We start from the raw sequence: 17,975 nt of genomic DNA, 5'->3' as shown, positions 1-17,975 counted from the left end.
TGCGTGGAGTCCCTTGCGTCACAGTTGATCTAACTGGCTCCCTTTGAGGGACATTTGGATTGGTTCCAATTTTTGGCTAATAAGCAACACTGCAAGGAACAATTTGATGCATATTTCTTTGCACACATCACTTTGATATGTGTTTCTTTAAGATACGTGCCGAAGAGTGAAATTGCTAGTCAAAAGATAGCTAAATGAAGAAAAAATTTTTTGATATTTTGCCATAATGGCCCTCCAGAAAGTAGCAAATGCTCAGTTCCTCCTTCAAAACAAAAGTCAGGTGCTGAGTGCAGACCTCCTCACCGCAGCCCCTGCCGCTGGCAGCCAAACCAGTGCCAGCTCCCCGGGCAGACGGAGCCCAGGCTGCCCCAGCAGGTGCCTGTTGCACAGAAAACAGAAAGGCACGCCCCCCCGTCCTGAACCCCAAACCTCACCCCATGCAAACGCACAAACAACTAAACACAATCACAAAGACAGCAGCAGGGAGATGCAGCGAAATAGCAGAGCCCATAGTGGGCTGGGGGGCCTTGAGATCTGTTCTTACTTCCTCTGCGGACAGGGTGTGAGCCTTCAGGGAGGGTAGGCTGCATGTCTGGGCCTTAGTCTATTATTAAACAGGGCGTCTCGGAGCAAAGTGAACCCCGGAAGAGTCTGGTCAGCCTTGGGAGGCAGCCTGTTCTGCTGTCCTTACAGCTGACGGGCAGTAAGAGTCAGTTTCTCTTGATCACCTCCTGCATCTACGCCCTTCTAACTCCCACCCACCACTGCTATAGTCCTGCTGCGCCCCTGACTCCACAGAGAGCCTCTCAGATGCTGGGAGACGGTCACATTGGCCCTTCGTCACATTCTGTGGCTGCCACCAGAGGCCTCTGAAGACGGCCTGGTTTGCCATTGCCCTTCTTAAATCCCACCTCCCAGCCCTCGGCTGGCCAGGGAAAGCAGGTGGGACTCTCTCCTTCTTTGACCTGGGCCATGTGCTTCTGTTAATGCAGCCAAAGTTTGGATTCTTCTTTGGCTCGATAGCTCTTAAGTTGCTCAAGCCCAGGCTGGGGAGCTAAGATAAGATCCACGGGCTTTTACAACTCCTTCATCCCAGCTCAGCATTTTCTCCTTGCATCTTTCTTCGACTATTGAAGCTGAGAGACAGTAAAATATTAATGGACATGTGACAGAGACCCTGATGTGTCTCACCTTCTCTTTGGTGCAAGGTCGCCGGCCTCGTGGCCAGGAGTCCCTGGGGTCCCATGCTCAGTAGGAGTGAACAGGTGCTAGTGAAGGCAACTTGGGGGTGGGCTGGAGGGGGGGTGGCCCCTGGGGCACCTGCTACCTGGCTCTGGGTGCCTTGGGTGCTTCCAACCTGTCCAGGTTGGGTGCCTTGGGTGCTTGTCCAGGTTGGGTGCCTTGGGTGCTTCCAACCTGTCCACAGTGGAGTACAGCATGTTTGTGGGCAAATGAAGAGCTTGACGCAAAATGAAGACATAGTCATTTTAACCTTTTCATCTCTTTTTAACTGAGCACCGACATCTTTGCCACATAGATGAGCTTTTGTGTGTTTACATCACAGGAGCCATGTGTATCATTTATTCAAGATTTTATTTTTACAACCAAGATATTATCATAACAAGAACAGAGAGTAAGAGAAGAAACATACAAGCCATGGGAGGGCAGAAGTGAAAGCTGAATGACTTCCTGGTGGGAGATCAAGTGGCCTCATGTCCCCCAATCCACAAGTTCCAAGCCCCAAAGGAGGTCCTCAGAATCTGAAGTGACCATGGGAGACAGGTCAGTCCCTCTTGGGAGCCTCATTTCCAGTCTGGGTCTGCTCTCTGGGGCCTTCTGTGAGGAGGGTCAGCCCCCGCCTGGGAAGACCAAAGGGACCCATCCCAGCACCATCCCATGAGAGACTCGGGTCTCAATGTCACTGCCTTACCTGGGCAAAGCAAGGCGGTGGCTGGATGGCCAACACTGAAATTCCCAGCCCAACAGGATGAGCACAGGAGCCGGCAGTGGTGCGCTGGGTGCCATTTTGTACTCAATCCTCCTTGCAAGTTGCCTTGCAAGTTGCAGGAAGTGCCCTGGGGTTCTGAAGCCTTCTCTCTAAGATCCCGATGACCATGTAACAAGTTGCTCCCATGCACGAGGCCCAAAGAAAGAACTTGCAGTGGTTAAAAGCAAGCAGATTCAGCAGGTCAGTGACACTTCCATGGTTGAGTGTGTCCTTTCTCTCTCATTTTTCCAGATCTCGCTCATCACCGACCAATGTATTTTTGTAGCAGGACACCAAAAACGTATCCTCTGCTCACTTATAAAACCTGAAAACAACAGCAAGCTGTGAAACCACTTATTATCAGGCAAATGCTATTGTATTTCCTGTAAGAGAGATAAATGGCGAGTCAGGATGCAAGGCTCCACTCCAAGTAAGTAGCCTAGGGCCAAGAGTTTTGTGTTGGTATGTTTTTAGGGCCCAACTCAGTCATTAAGAAAAATTGAAATGCTCAAAAAACGCAGCCCTAAGAACTCTAGCTTTGAATAGTGTTACTTCCTGCGGTACCTTCTAAGGTAAGCGATTCACCGATGCACACTAGGGGACCAGAGGAACGTGGCCTGCCGCTAGATGATTTTCTAAGGCGAGTTAGAGGCTGGGGAATGTCTGCCCCAAATTGCAACTTGAATTAGTAACAGCTGATCTTTGAGGCCCAGGGACTATTTCATCCACACCTGGATCATGATAGCAAAACCAGAGGTGGTTTTCAGGCTTCTTTTTAGCCACAAACGCTTTTGTTCAACGACATCTTACAGGTAAGTGTAATTACAGGCAACGGATGAAAGCAGAGCTGTTCGGAATGAAAAGGGTGAGGGGGGGTGGCTAGGGTCCCACCCGGGGCCACCCCCAGCCCCTTCCTCGCCTAAGCTGATCCTCGGAACCCCTGGGGTTTGCCATAGCATGAGGTCCTGCAGCCGACTCCTCCCAAACTGGCATCAAATCACTGGGGAACAAGTTAAAACGAAGGGGTGAGGGGGAGGCACAACACAGGCAGCTCCTTGAGGGGGAGTCGTTCTCCACAACAGGTCACCACACGGAAGATTCTGAACAGAACATTCTGGAGGTCTAGAGTTCGACAAATACACTTAAGTTACTGTCTCTTAAGTACGGGGTAGTTTCTAAATCCAGCACGTAAAGTGAAAATTGCACACCATCGAAAATTGCCCACGAAATGCAGCAGGCATGTTTAAGCAACTATACAACACAATGTATACAAATATATACAAACACAATGTGTGTAATTGTGTAGAGCAGACAGTATAGTGAGAATATATGAAAATTTATCATTTCAGAGTATTTAAAAATACATTTTATGTTGGACACCTGAAACTAATATAATATGGTCTGTCACTTATAATTCAACAAGAAAACATGTTGTTTCTTGGTTGTTGGGCTCATAAAGTTGCCTTTTGTAAGTACCATGAGCTGCTGCCTTGACTCCAAGTAGCCAGGGGCTGTGCACTTAGACGGTGCCTCTTCAGTAAGTCCTTACAATAGCCATGTGGTTGGTACTGTTATCCCATTTTACAGATGAGGAATCAGGGGCTCAGACAGGTGAAGTGACTTGCCTGCAGTCCCAAGGCTGGTGAGTGGCAGACAGGACTCAAACCCAGATCTGCCTCACAATGGAGCTACTCTTCAATCTAGGAGTGGGGGCTTTCTTTCTGTTTTTCAAACACTCTACATAGAGGGGGTTGTAATGAATGAGATAGGTAGATGCGAAACAATCTCTATTTTGAGGCAGAAAAGGCGGTCCAAGGACACTGCCCGTGGCCAAACAGGGGTCCAGAGCCCTTGAGTCTGGGAGCCTCAGGCAGCCTTGGCCTCTGCCTTGGCCTCTGCTGGAGCTTACCCAGCTCAGTGGGCCTAAGCAGCGAGCCTTGTAGCCCCCGTGTCTATGTGACTCAGCCGGTGGGTTTGCCAACTCCTGGGACCCAGGTGGGGTCAAGTCCAACACACACCACCAGGAGGGAAGGAATTCCACTGGTGGAGATGCTGGCCTTGGGGTGAACCGACTTGTCTTTGAGTTCGAGGCTGCTCTCTACTGTTCCAAATGCTTTGAGCAAGTCTTGATCTGTAAAAATCACCCTCCTATGCCATGCAGGACCAAGTTGAATGAAATAACGGGTGGCAAAAAGTTTGGGATATCCTACTGGTTCTACCCATGCAGTAGTTGATTGTTTATTCAATGTCTTGTAGTAACGTAAAATGGAAAAGAATCTGAAAAAGAATATATATAACTAAATCACTTTGCCGTACACCTGACGCTAACACAACATTGTAAATCAACTCTACTTCAATAAAAATAATAAACAAAAAAGAGTTCACTATTATTCTCAGGAGAGCTAAGAGCTAAATCTTACCATACTTGACATATACTTAGACGACTAATTGGTATTCTGTTTGCTTAGGTTGTCTCTTTGCCTGAACTCCATGAGCCCATCTATTTACACAGTGTGTGATCTTTTTGAAGGTGGTGTCTGTCTGGGGCTCTCGCAGTTGGAGGCTGTGGGCAGCAGCAGGGGCTGAGGAAGCCGGGGCCACACCCAGGGCTGCGGCCCAGGCAATTTTCCAAGGCCCCAACCACTTACTGTTTCAGGAGGCGAAGCCGAGCTCTCCTCTGCAGGCCTGGAAGGAGAAAACAAGACCGCTGGTTGGCATGGGCTGTGAGCCACTGACACCGAGCCCCAGAGAGGGAGGAGGGCGATGAGAGGGGCAGCTGACACCTCGGACCACTTCCTTGGTGCCAGGCTCTGCTCCAGACACCTCATGGGTTTTAACTCCCTTACTGTTTACGGCAAACCTAAGAGTCGGTACTCTTACTATCTCCGTTTTGCATATGGGGAAGCTGACGTAGAGGGTGAGTGTGTTACTGAATGACTTGCCCAAAGTCATGTAGCTAGTAAGTGGCAGTCTGTGTGCCCTTAAATGCGCCACCTTGCCCTTCACAGCAGGTCAGGAAGCAGAGGTTGTACAGACAGGTGGTCTTAAATCAGAGCATGTGTATTCTGGGGAAGTGCAAGGTTTCCCCCTGGGACGAAGGAAGGAAAGATGAGCATATCTATTTACATGTTTATCTCATCCTTTTTATTTTTGAAGCACATTTAATAACATACATAGACTATTAAATAAACACAGCTAGCATAAATATTAATCATTTAAGAATGTAAATATAGTTATATATTAAATATATACATACATAATATATTAAATAAATAAATACAGCTAATTGAAGTTAGGGTTTATAACTAGAAGATTGTTTTACTGATGAGGTCCTTGATCAAAAAAGTCTGCAGACCACTGAACTCTAACGGTTCTTAGAATGGAATAAATGGATCCTTTTTTTGGGGGCGGCAATTGTATGCAAAAATATGCACATGGTGCATTTCTCTGCAGAGAGGGTCCATATTGCCATCATACGTTCAAAGGGGTCTGTGACCTATGAAAGAGCCACTGATCTAGTCCACGTCCTTGTGGGCCACCCCGTCCCATTTTACAGAAGCCCAGAGAGGGTAAGTGACTTGCCCAAGGTGGCACAGGTGAGCAGAAGAGTCAGGGCTAGAGTCTGGGGCTCTGGGTTCTTGGCCAGCTGTGCGGGCCTCCCCTGAAGCTCCCAGGGGGGCCCGTAGAAGGAGGTGATCCCACCTCTGAAGTGACGGGGTGCAGCAGCCATCTCTGAGTTTCCCCACGGCCTCACAGAGGGGAGGATTTCTAGCTTCTGGGAACATAACCCAAACCCTACCACAATCTCTGTGCACTGCTTCCATCCCAACCGCTCACGGGTGTTCCTGATTACTGCGCACGTGCCCCGAGCCGGGCACCTGGGCGGGACTTTACAAAAGCAGCCCTGGGAAGTAGGTAACACGGTTACCCGGGGTGAGGCAGCTGAGGCTCAAGGAGGCCAGGGCATAGGCCCAAGGTCACTAGATCAGTAATCAGCAGAGTTGGATTCAAATCCAAGTTTGCCTGACTCCAGAGACAGGGTGTTCTCTGATCCCTGAAGCTTGGCCTCAGGCCAAGCATCACTTCTTGGAACTATCATGGGTTCAGGGTTGGAGGGGCAAACTTCCAACAGGCTGCCATGTGCCCTGCTTCCCTAGAGAAGGAAGGACCCTCAGGGACACCTCCAACAGCAAAAGGGGTCGCCATGACGGCCCAGGAGGGCACAACTTACAGTGTAGGTGAATGGCCACGCCCAAGGACACCAGCAGAACAAGGACGACAGCCACCAGTGGGCCGACAATGAGGGGGGCACAGGACGGGCCTGGAAGACACACACATATTAAATATTTGAGATGTGCAGACGAACACAGAGAGGGAAAAATCAACCGGAAGCCCCACCTCCCAGAGAATACCGCTGTTTACATGGTTCCTTCCAGTCTTTTTTCTGGGCTCTTTAAACACATTGAGATCATTTCATATATAAAATTTCATGTCCCACGTGCAAATTTCAAAAATTAATAAACTCAGGAGCTATTTATGTTCAAATGAGATAGACAATTTGCATGCCTGGTAATGGGATTTTTCTTATTTATTTTTAAAACTTTTAATTTCAGAAGAAATACCTGAATATATTTTCACTGTAAAAGATTTAGGTATATGGTTAGAATGCCCCTTGGCAACGCAGCTCCTTCACAGAAGTAACTGTCATTGTTAATTTGCATGTACACATACATAATTTACATAGATACATCCCATAGAGCTTTTAAAAATACAGAGGCTTATATAGTACAAATTGTTCTGCAACCAGGTTTTTTTTTTTTCTTCACTTAAACATGCCAGCACATTCTTTTTTGTTAACGGACATTTTGTTTGTTTCCTGTGTTTTGCAAATACCTCTGCAGAAAACATCCAGGTACATTTCTTTCTTTATGCAGGAGACTGCCGGAGGCAGATACTGTAAACGAGAACTACTAACCATAGACTATATCCATCTTCAATTATAACAGATACTGTGAAATGCCTTCCAAAAAGGCTGCAGTGAATTCCATTCCTAATCACCAGTAGTGCACCCTGCCGACCCTTGGCATTATCAAAGTTTTTAGTTTTTGCCAGTCCAGTGGGTGAAAAATATTTCACTTCAATTCACCACTTGTCCATTTCAGCCTATTTTCATAGATTGGCCACGTATGATTTTTCTTCTATCAGTTGCCTATTTGTTCCTTTGCCCATCTTGTATGCTATGTAAACAGTAGAGTTTATATCATCGATGCCCCAAATCCTTCTCTGGCACCCTTCGTGTCCCTGTGGCTGGTCCCTATGAGTAGCTGAGGGAGCAGAATGAGGACCCATGGGTGAAAAGGGAAGGGCTGCAGATTTGGGCTCAAGGTTAAAAAAATTAGAAAGAGTTTTCGATGTCAGGGAAGGGGGAGAAGGTTTACTGAAGACCTGTTATGTGCCAAGTATAGTACTAACTACAAACTTCCATCTTGTGAGGAAGGAAGGTATTACTGTCATTTTTATCTCTCATTTTACAGTTCAGAAAAAACCAAGATTCAAAGAAGTTCAATTACATGCCTTAGGTCACCTGGATACTAAAAGGCAGGGCCAGGATTTGGACCCAGATGCCCCGAGTTCTACAGCCCCTGCCAGTCCCATCGTGACAGCTTAAGGGCAGGAGAGGTGGCAGAAGGGACGGAGTGGGCTGCTCCGTGGGAGGGAGTCTGCCATCACCAAGGCTGCATGGTGCCACGTGGAGAAGAAGGTTGGGTGAGAGGCCCTTGGAAGTCCTTCCCACCTCTGATGTGTGAGGGTTTCTGTCTGCCTCCCTCTCATCTCCCCCATGGTTCTCCCGACCTGGGGGAACCTCAGAAACATGGTGTGAAGTGGAAGAAACCAGGCATGAAAGACCACATATTCTATGACTCCATTTGTATGAAATGTTCAGAAGAGGCAAATCTATAGCAACAGAATGTAGATTAGCGGTTGCCAGGGGCTGGGGTGGGAACAGAGATTAGCTATAAACAGGCACAAGGGATCTGACAGTTTGATGGAAATGTTCTAAAACTAGATTGTGGTGATGGTTGTATAACTCGGTAAATTTACTAAAAATCATTGAGACATGCACTTAAAATGCGTGAATTTTATGACATGCAAATTATGCCTGGATAAAGTTTTAAGTAAGGGAGGTGGACACAGGCTGCAGGGATCGGGGAGAGGGGTCAGGGGAGGCCTCCTGAGCTACGACCTGAACTAGAGGCCGAGAGACAGCTACCGGTCCTCGGGTCCTCGGTGAAACGCGATCACCTACCAGGAAAACTGCCGCTTCTAGTAAAGGTGGCGAAAAGCCTGCTTGGGCAGGGAGCCAGTGGCCAGAGACACACCAGAGACACTCAGCCCCACCTTCTTTGCCTCGCTCGAGTCTTGGGGTCTCCTGAGATCTGTATCTCACCACACTGTTCCTGTGACAGCAGTTTAGAAATTGTCCCCCAGCACCTCCCCAGCTTGTCTCAAGGGGAGCAGGCCCCTCCCCATGGCGGCCTGTGGGTTTCTTTCATGATAACAAGCTTTGAGCTCTGTCTAGGTGCCCCGCCAAGCTGAGCGCCTTGTGTATAGTATAGCATTTTATCCTGCCTTGCCTGCAGCCAGGTGAGCATTCCCACTTGACAGGTGAAAGAAACTGAGGTTCAGAGAGGCTGAATCACTTGCCCAAGGTCGCACAGTATAAGCAGTGGTAGACAGGGATTCAGACCTAGGCCTGGCTAACTTACCACTAGGCTACACTTCCCCATGGTCCCCACCCCCAATACAACCTCCACCTACTCCCCTTGACGCCCCTCCCCCCAACCTGGCCACCTTCACACACGTCCTGGTTATTCTTAATAACCTACTAATGTTGGAATTGCATTTTACCCTGGGATTTTACTGAGGGTTGGTATCAGAAATGATGCAAAAAATCTGAAGACCATTTTTCCATCATTTATGAAGTGCTACCGAATTCACTATCATTCAGCGGTCCTTACATAAGAATGAACAGAGCAGATTTTTTTCTAGAATTTAGCGCCAGGATGAAGGCTTTGATGCCCGGGTTGTTTCTTTATACCACTGTGGTGGGAGAAGGGGTGTTAGTGGTGCCACGTGACTTGGGGTCTGCTCTTTGCTTCCCCGGGGTTTTTGGTTCTTCCAGAGCCAGGGCACAGACCCAGGTTTTGCATCCTCATCTTACTGCCTCTACTGTCTTGGCCTTTCGTGTCCTTTCTTTGGCTATACCCTGCCTGAAATCCTTTAGGCAAAGTTGGGGGGCATACTTCATAAAATGAGCTCATTCTGTCTCCGCCTTTGTGTTCCCTAAGACTCTGTCCTTCTGTACATGGGTTCTGATTTGCTTTTTACTGTGAACTCATGTGGCAGCTTCCCTCTCCCATGCCCTGGATCCTGCTAGATGCCTCCCCCCAGACTCTTTCTGATGCTTTATATAAATATTTAAGACAAAGCAACACCAGTAGCATGAGGCGGCCCTGGTGTGGCTGCTTGTGGTTTGTCCTATGGGTGGGAGCAGGTGACACTTTCTTTTTGTCACCAGTAACTTCTGGGGGACAGAGGTCAGTGTTTTTTAAGAAACACATTTGGCTGATGGGTTCAAGGCAAGTGTGTGTGCGTGTGTGTGTATGTAGTCAGCTACGGTGTCTGGTGCTTGTAGCACACAATAGTGAGTCAGTTTACTCATTAGTAAACGTGTATGAAGCACACACTGTGTGCTAGGTCCTCTGTTAGGCATCAAAACCGGGGAAGGTTAAAGTACTGGTCCTTTGTCTTTTTTTATTACTTTTTATCGGAGTCTAGTTGATTTACAATGTTGTGCTAGTTTCTGCTGTACAGCAAAGTGTATCATTTATAATAGGTATATCTCTACTGTTTTTCAGGTTCTTTTCCCATATAGGTCATTACAGAGTATTGAGAAGAGTTCCCTATGTTATACAGCAGGTCCTTATTAGTGATCTATTTTATATACAGTAGTGTGCATATGTCAGTCCCAAAGTGTTGGTCCTTTGGGTTGAGTTTTTTGTTTGTTAACAGCTCTATTAAGATATAATTTATATATTGTAAAGTTCACCTGTCTAACGTGTATAATCTAATGGTTTTTGTTATATTCACAGACTTGTGCAACTATCACCACAATCTAATTTCGAACATTTTAATCCCCGTCAAAAGAAATCCTGTGCCCATTAGCTGTCTTGCCCCCATTCCTTCCCCAAACCCCCAGCCTTAGGCAAACACTAATCTATTTTCTGTCTTCAAGGAATGTCATATTCTAGACATCTCATATCAAGGGGGTCATATAATATATGGTCTTTTGTGACTGGCTTCTTCCGCTGTAAAATATTTTCAAGATTCATCCATGTGGTAGCATATCATTACTTCACTCTTGATTATGGCTAAATAACATTCCGTTGTATAGAGAGTCCATATTTTGTCAATCCATTCATCAGGTGGTAGACATTTGAGCGGTTTCTACTTTTTAATCCTGCTAGGAACATTTGTATGCAAGTTTCGGGTGGATGTATCCTTCATTGAGTTTTGTCCTGTGATGACTTGGGAGTGTGTCTCCCACTAGAGTGTGAGCTGCTGGAGGATAGCACTGCTGTCGCACTCAGCTCCCTTTCAGACCCCAGCTCAGGGCTAGAGAAACAGGCTGGAGTCCACACTTGGGAAGGGCTTTCGGAAGGAAGGAAGGAATGACGGCAGGGAGGGACGGAGGGAGGGAGAGTGTCTGCTGTCCTTCTGAGAATCCAGGGGTATGGGAGAACTCACCCTTCCGGGTCACCAGGTTTGGGAACCGTAACACTTTCTTCTTGGGAGTGGTCTTCTTGGTGGGCTGCGGAGTGGTGGGAAGGACATCAACTACAAAAGCAAGACACATGTTTTAGCCAGGTAAACAGCAGGTGGATTCAGAGATAAAACTTACAACTGCACATCTTATATCCAGGTACTAAAGTCTTTCTCAGTGTTTCCTAGGCTGCTATGGGGCTTGAAGGTCACAGATCACTGGGATTTTTGATCTACTTCCCCGACTCTCAGATGAATCTGAAGGCCTAGGGATGGGGGTCTGTTTGATGTCCTGGAGAGAGGGGTTCTGGAGCCACCCAGATGTGAAAAGAGCCCCAGAACCCCTGATTAACCACTGCGTGATTTGGGGCAAGTCCTATCACTTTTCTGTGCCTCAGTTTCCCCCATGTTAATCCAGTGTCACGTGCTGAAGTGTTGGGACAGGGCAGAGAGACAAGCCCACAGGGCAAAGGGAGGCACCTGGGGCTCGGAGATGCTAAGGGAGGGGGGACACCGGGCGCCGCTGAATCCAACCCCTGCCTCTGAGGGTTGGGGAAAGACATTTCACTGAAATGATATTCTGCAAAATGGTAGGAGAGGGAATCGGGTGACATCATGAACTTGAACTCTAGAGTCAAGGGCAAAGGGAGGGGCAGACAATGTTTGGTCATTTGGGCCCGGTAGATTTCATAATAAAATGTGGACACTTCAGACGCTCACTGCCCTGAGCCATGATCAGTAGAGAAAACATGCCCCACTCTGCCTGCTCCACGAGGTTTCTAGAAGAGCCAACTAACCAGAATTAACCCTTACCAAGCTCCCACCTCGGGCTACTGCCCATGCCAAGAGCGTCAGCTGAAGCTTATTGAACCCAACAACTCTGGGGACTGGCACTGTCTTCCCCATCTGATCTCTGAAGAAGCCTAGGCTCAAAAGGTTGAAATAAATCACTTGCTCAGAGTTCAGCAGCCACGAAACGCCAGGGCCGGCATCTGAGCCAAAAGATGTGCGTCTTAGGCTCTCACCCCGCACACCGCCTTAAGAGCAAATGCGTTTTGACAAAAAGTTAAGCACATCAGGTCATAAGAGTGCTGAGGGAAACTCTTGGAAAAGGGGAAAACAGCCTCAGTCTCTTGCTCTGAAAGCCTGGGTGGAGCTCGGCCCTCTGCTGCGGTGTTTTGACCTTCCATTACCCCCTTTAGTCCTCACTGCCTTGGAAGTATTCATTCCCCTACCTCCTACACGTGGAGGCACAGAGGCTCCCAGCGCGGCAGTGGTGAGCCTGCGAGGGGGCAGCTCTACAGGACTTCGTGCCCTGCCTGGGCACAGCGGCCTGGGGATGGATGGGGGGGGGGGGGTTGTGGGGGAGACTTGTTCTATTTCAATGTCTTCTTGCCCAGAGGCAGGTCCCCTTGAGTCTTCCTGATACCACTCCGCCACACCCAGTTATCCCCACTTCTCTCCTCTTGGAAAGGGGCAGGAGTTTTGAGCCCATGGTGTCTTGAGGGGCCTGAAAAAGGCCCATCTTCCCCCAAATACTTTCTCTACCATCCAGGCTTCCTCCTTTAAAATGTACTGACCTTCTGGCAGGAGGGCAGGCTCTGACTCTGAATACCTGTACCCTGAGGAGATGATACAGTTGCCAGCACGTGTTTTGGGGAGGGACTGCCATTCCCGGGGAGCCAGGCAGTGAGAGGGGTTTGGGAAGATCAAAGCCAGGAGTGAGTGGGTGGTGGTACACGTGGCAGGAATCTTCTGAAAACCAGTTTTGCTTATTTCGCCATCCACCTTTCCTAGACCCTAAAATCTCATGAGTGGGCAGTGTGAGGCTTATAGAGACAAAAACAAGAAATCAAGCCAAAACCCCAAACTCACAAAAGCCCAGTTTTCAATGCAAGAATCAATTGACACCCACCCCTCCAGGGATGCCTCGGCTTCTTGTCGGGAGAGCTCTCCCTACCTTCCCCACCTCCTGACTTAAGACCCTAGGTTGGTGACATGTGACGAGGGCATCACTCTGGTTTGTGTCTTCCTGATCATGTCGCTATGCCTGCACCTCCCAGGCTGAGTGGTCTAATTCCTGGAGGTCCCCTTTGTCACTCTCAATGCCCCCAGCCTGAAAAGATCCCAGGTGAGTGGGAAGCAAGACAGTGGGAGGCCCACTGGGCATTGGCCTTGGCCATGGGCTAACCTGGGGAGGGGGCTTTGAGGATTCCTTCACACCCTTGATAGTTTAACCCTCACCATCCAATATGGCAGCCACCTGCCACGTGTGCTACGGAGCACTTGCAACGCGGCAGCCTGACCCGAGATGTGCTGTGCACATAAATACTGAGCACTTAGTATGAAAAGCGAACGTAAACTATTTCCGTAATAATTTGTACACTGATTACACATTGAAATAATAATATCACTGATACGCTGGGTTAAATAAAATCTATTATTTAAATAAATTTTACTGGTTTCTTTTGATTTTTTTGAACGTGGCTATTAGAAAATCTTAAATTACACCTGTGGCTCGAAACATATTTCTACTGGACATGAGGACTTAACTCCTGAGGAACTGCAGTTTCTAAGGGCTGGAGGGAGTCATGGAGGCCCTTAGCAGCCCCACAATACAGATGGGAAAACTGAGGCCCAGGGAGGGGAGCGACCTGCCCACAGGCACTGGGTAAATTGGCAGCAGAATTTGCAGCTGGGTCTGGGATCCAGCCTCCTCACTCCTTGCAACTCTGGGCGTGGGTTCAAGCTATGGGTCCCCATGCTCGTTCTTTCCCTGTGTGCACGCTGGGAGGGGATTTCTGAGACCACTAGCAGGTCTGGGGACTCGGCCCAATCCAGCCACAGCCTCAGGTGAACGCAGAATGGCTGAAAGACAGTGTGCCCTGTCTCCAGAAGAAGCAGCGATGCTCCTAAGCATCCCATCTACAATGGGATCAAACAGCACCTGCCTCCCAGGGTGCTTGACAGCATTAAGTGAAATAACTACGTACGACACTTGTACCTGCGTGGCCCTGGGTTGCTTTTTGTTTCTATTAGCGGTAGTGCAGTTGTTTCTGGAGGTCCTTCCCTCCTGAAGGGCGGGGCTCACTGAGAGTGGGATGTCCCAGGGCCTGGCACGCACCCGGCACCCAGTAGGTGCTCAGTGCTCATCTACAGCACTGAGCCAGATTCTTACCCACACTCAGCTGAGTTCCCTTCCCAAAGGTCAGGTCGGGGTTCCCAACCGTCATGCAGAAGTAGACGCCGCTGTCGGAAGGCTTCACGCTTTGGAGGCTGAGAGTGTACCGGGAAGAATCTCGAAGCACAGTTAGCCTCTCCTGCTCCACCTCCTTGCCGTACACAGTCCCTCTGGTGAGATCCCAGAAGGCCAGGAACTCGTGGTGACTGTCAGCGCTCGGGGCCAGGCGCTGCCTCAGCCAGTAGATGCGAGAGTTAGTGGGGGGGGTTTTGGCTTCACAGGACAGCATCACGGTCTGATTGGTCTGAGCCGTCAAGGACGCAGGGGTCTGCACGAGTGCTGAGCTGCCACGCAGAGCTACGAGAAGCAGAAAGGGCAGACACCATCAGCACCTTCTCTTGGCCAGGCTCGTGGGGCCTCAGAGTCACCCGTAGTCAAGTATGAGAGAAGTTATGAGAGAGCCTGCCCAGTTGCAGGGCCTGGGGAAATGCTGTGTGGCCCCAGGACTCAGAGCTCGAGCACCCCATCCCCCATGCGATCGTCCACCAGGCAGGTGTTCCTGATGCCAGCCTGACAAAGGCGACAGGGGAGAGAGCACCATTTGTTGATTGCATGCTTATGCCTCGCTCTTTGCATAAATTACCTCAATCATGCCTCAGACTTACTTTGGGATTTTTATTCCCATTTCACAGATGAGGAACTGAGGCATGATATGACTTATTCAAAGTCCTGCTTACAGCTAGTAAGTGCCCGGGGGTCAAACTCAAGGATTCAGTCTGAAGTCAAAGCTGGTTGCCTTTCACCTTGTCCTGCTGCCGCTCTATGTAGACCTTCAAAAGGCTCCAAGCAGCTGAAGGAGACCCAGGGCAAGCTCAGAGAGGAGCTCAGGATCACCGGCAGAGCACATGGCCGGTCTGGCCAACCTAAGAGAGGGTCAGCCACCGTTTCTGGACAGTGACAACCAGCAAGAGGAACTCACTCTCCCCTGGTAGGCACAATTCTAGCCCATTACTCCCCAAGCCCGTAATCAATTGGTCTCTGGATCCCCATTCCCGAGTGGAAGGACAGACACCCCAGACGTGGCGCTGGGAGTTCATTTCAGTCTCAGATGGGAAGCCCCTGCAGGTAGGGGATTGTTCAGGAAAACTAGAGCAGAACACACAGACCTGGCCTTGAACCCCGTCTGTGCCCCATGCCGTTGTGGGACCTCAGGCGAGTCGTGGAGCCTGTCTCCTCCTATAAAAGGAGGGCGGCTTGCTGCAGCTGTCCTGCCTGCTTCTGAGGCTTAGAATGTCCGAAAAGCACTGCCAAGTGGAAAGTGCTATATGTGGGTAAACCACTGTCTGTGTGTCTCACATCTCAGGGGCTGTTCCTGGTAGCAAATGAAATCGTAAGGAGAGGATTAGAATGGGTCCGTCATGGCCAAGTCCAACAAACTGAATCTGACCTGGCAAAGCTTTCATTTTAGCTGCGGGGTAGAGGAGGCTGCAGACCGGGGCAGAGACCCAGGAGCATCAAGGTCCAGAGAGGACACAGACCTGGATGGGCAGAGGAGGCCACAGTCTGTGTGTGTATGTGTGTGTGTGTGTGTGTGTGTGTGTGTGTGTGTACCCAAGGCTTTCTGAGGTCGTGGCCCACATTCATAATCCTGCCTGTACTTGGAGCTCAGGCTCCCTGGCCCCAGAGTGACCTTCTCTAACACTGAAGAAATGAACTTAAACTTTTGGACACCCCTCACACTCAGATGGCTCTGAGCTTCTGCTCGCACTGAGAATGAAAGGGTACCTGGGGCCCAAGTGGCTGCTGGGCCTTCTCTCTTCTCCCCAAAAGCCATACTGTCTTTTTAGCAGAGTAGAGGTTCTTCATTGTGTGGGGTCATTGACCTCCTGGGGGAGATAGTAAGAATCGACAGGGAATTCCCTGGCGGTTCAGTGGGTAGTACTCCTCTCTTCCACTGCTGGGGGCACAGGTTTGATCCCTGATCAGGGAACTAAGATCTTGCATGCTGCGCGGCTTGGTCAAAAAAAAAAAAAAAAAAAAAAAAAGAATCACGGTACTGAATATGGTACGTGCATTATTTTGTTTAATCCTCACCAAATCTTTTGGGAGGAAACATATCATTTTACACATGAGGAAACAGAGGCTCAGGAAGGTTAACACAGCTGCTTAACCTAGGTCACACAGCCTCTTTGTGGTGGATCCAGATTCAAACTCAGGTCTGGGACCCCAGAACCTGAGCTTTGAGCCACTCCTTGAACTGAGGAAACCTGGATCCACAGCATGGGCTCATGTGCACATAGTGGGGCTGCAAATAAGATTCCAGAAGCTCTACCAAGAAAGCCCAGAGTGGAGAGGGGTCGGAGGGGCCCTGGGCTCTTTGTGTGCGATCCTCGCCTGCGTCCTGACTTGAAGACCTCCTGGCTGAGACACACCCTGGCCTCTCTCGTGCCCACTTGCTTTTCAGCCCCTGGAGGCTGAACCCCCGGCCGTGGTTGAGTCCAGTCTGTGCTCCAGACCCAGAGCCAGGCCTCACCACGCTCATGGTCTCATTTGATTTATTTGATGGTCTCAGTCCCCCCGTGACTCCACTCTCAGAGGGACCTGCTGTTTCTAAAATGACCCACAGTAACACTAGTAGCTTTGAATGGCCTAGACTAGCTTCTACTTGAGATGTCGTTGAGTTCATTAGATCAGAGCCCAGGCAGGCAGGTCTTGTCACCCTGGCAGGAAGGTCAGCTTTGGACGTCTTGAACAAGAGAGCAAATCAACCACAGGTTAGTGGGCAGTTTGGGGTGTGGAGGGGTTTCTTCTAAAAAACAGACTGACTGGGCTTCCCCGGTGGTGCAGTGGTTGAGAGTCCGCCTGCCGATGCAGGGGACACGGGTTCGTGCCCCGGTCCGGGAGGATCCCACATGCCGCGGAGCGGCTGGGCCCGTGAGCCATGGCCGCTGAGCCTGCGCGTCCGGAGCCTGTGCTCCGCAACGGGAGAGGCCACAGCAGTGAGAGGCCCGTGTACGGCAAAAAAACAAAAACAGACTGACTGGGCTTGGCCAGAGGGACAGACTCTCCGCTATATTCTAACCCCAACATTCGAACTCCATCGCTGCTTGTTCGGGGAGCCACACTGCCTATGACACCCACCCCCAGGGAGTATTCGGGAAACTGGGGACCCTGAGGGGGTACCCTGACACACCTGCCTGAGAACTGGCAACAGCCTGGTATTTGGTGGATTGTGCTACAGATACTTCCCCGGAAGTAATAAAAATATGTCTACAGAACCCTGGGCCAAGTGCCGGTGCACCAAAGCCAGAACTAGGCCCCTGGCCCCTTCCTGGGGGCACATCTCTGCCAGACCTGGACAAGGGCATTTTCCCTTCCTCTCTGGACCTCCTTTCTCTCTTTTCTTCCTTCCCATCTCCTTCAACCCTCCCTCCTCCTTCCTCTCTCCCTCCTCTCTTCCTGTCTCCCCTTCTAGGTTCAGGCTTTGGGGCAGAGGTGGCCTCAGTCCTGAGGCTCCCGGGAGCCCTGGGGTAATGAGCTCCCTGGGAGGTTTTCCACCCCCAGGGACTGTGCCTGCCGGCCGCCTCCCGGGCGCCACCGCAGCTCCGGGCTCCGGGCTGGGCATCCTACGGGGACAGTTTTCCCAAACTCCACGGCTCAAGCTCTTCCCGGCTCCAGCGAAGCCCACCCGCTCCTGCCCCGCGCGCCCCACGGTCTCCCCGCCTTACCTGCCAGCTGCGCGGCGACAAGAAGCCAGAGCCGCGGCTGCATCTTGGCGCGCCCGGGACACCTGGTCCTGGCGGGGCTCGGCTAAGATGGTCTGGGCTGGGACCCGGCGGGGCAGCTGGGGGAGGGCGGAGCGGGTAGCAGGGAGGGAGGGGCCCGGCGGGGGAGAGGGGCGGGAGTCTGGTGAGAGGAGAGCAAGGTCTCTGCCCTCATCCTCCCGGCATTTCAAAGGTCTTGGCTGCGTCTCCAAGCAATCGC

General features: G+C 50.2%; 1 protein-coding gene across 1 annotated transcript; it reads right to left on the bottom strand.

The window, feature by feature from the left end:
• Window positions 1-1,574: 1,574 nt before the first annotated feature.
• On the bottom strand, window positions 1,575-17,840 carry CD8B (CD8 subunit beta). Its single transcript, XM_022556055.3, has 6 exons — window positions 17,720-17,840; window positions 13,989-14,348; window positions 10,796-10,885; window positions 6,219-6,308; window positions 4,636-4,672; window positions 1,575-2,312 (listed from the first exon to the last, which is right to left on the bottom strand). The coding sequence occupies exons 1-6, from the start codon at window positions 17,760-17,762 to the stop codon at window positions 2,300-2,302; spliced, it is 633 nt and encodes a 210-aa protein (XP_022411763.2). The 5' UTR covers window positions 17,763-17,840; the 3' UTR covers window positions 1,575-2,299.
• Window positions 17,841-17,975: the final 135 nt, after the last annotated feature.

Source organism: Delphinapterus leucas, chromosome 13 (genome assembly GCF_059928025.1).
Source record: "Delphinapterus leucas isolate spDelLeu-1000000601 "Yukka" chromosome 13, BTC_Dleu_Yukka2, whole genome shotgun sequence".
Taxonomy (NCBI): Eukaryota; Metazoa; Chordata; class Mammalia; order Artiodactyla; family Monodontidae; genus Delphinapterus; species Delphinapterus leucas.
This window is presented reverse-complemented; position numbering and strand designations above follow the sequence as displayed.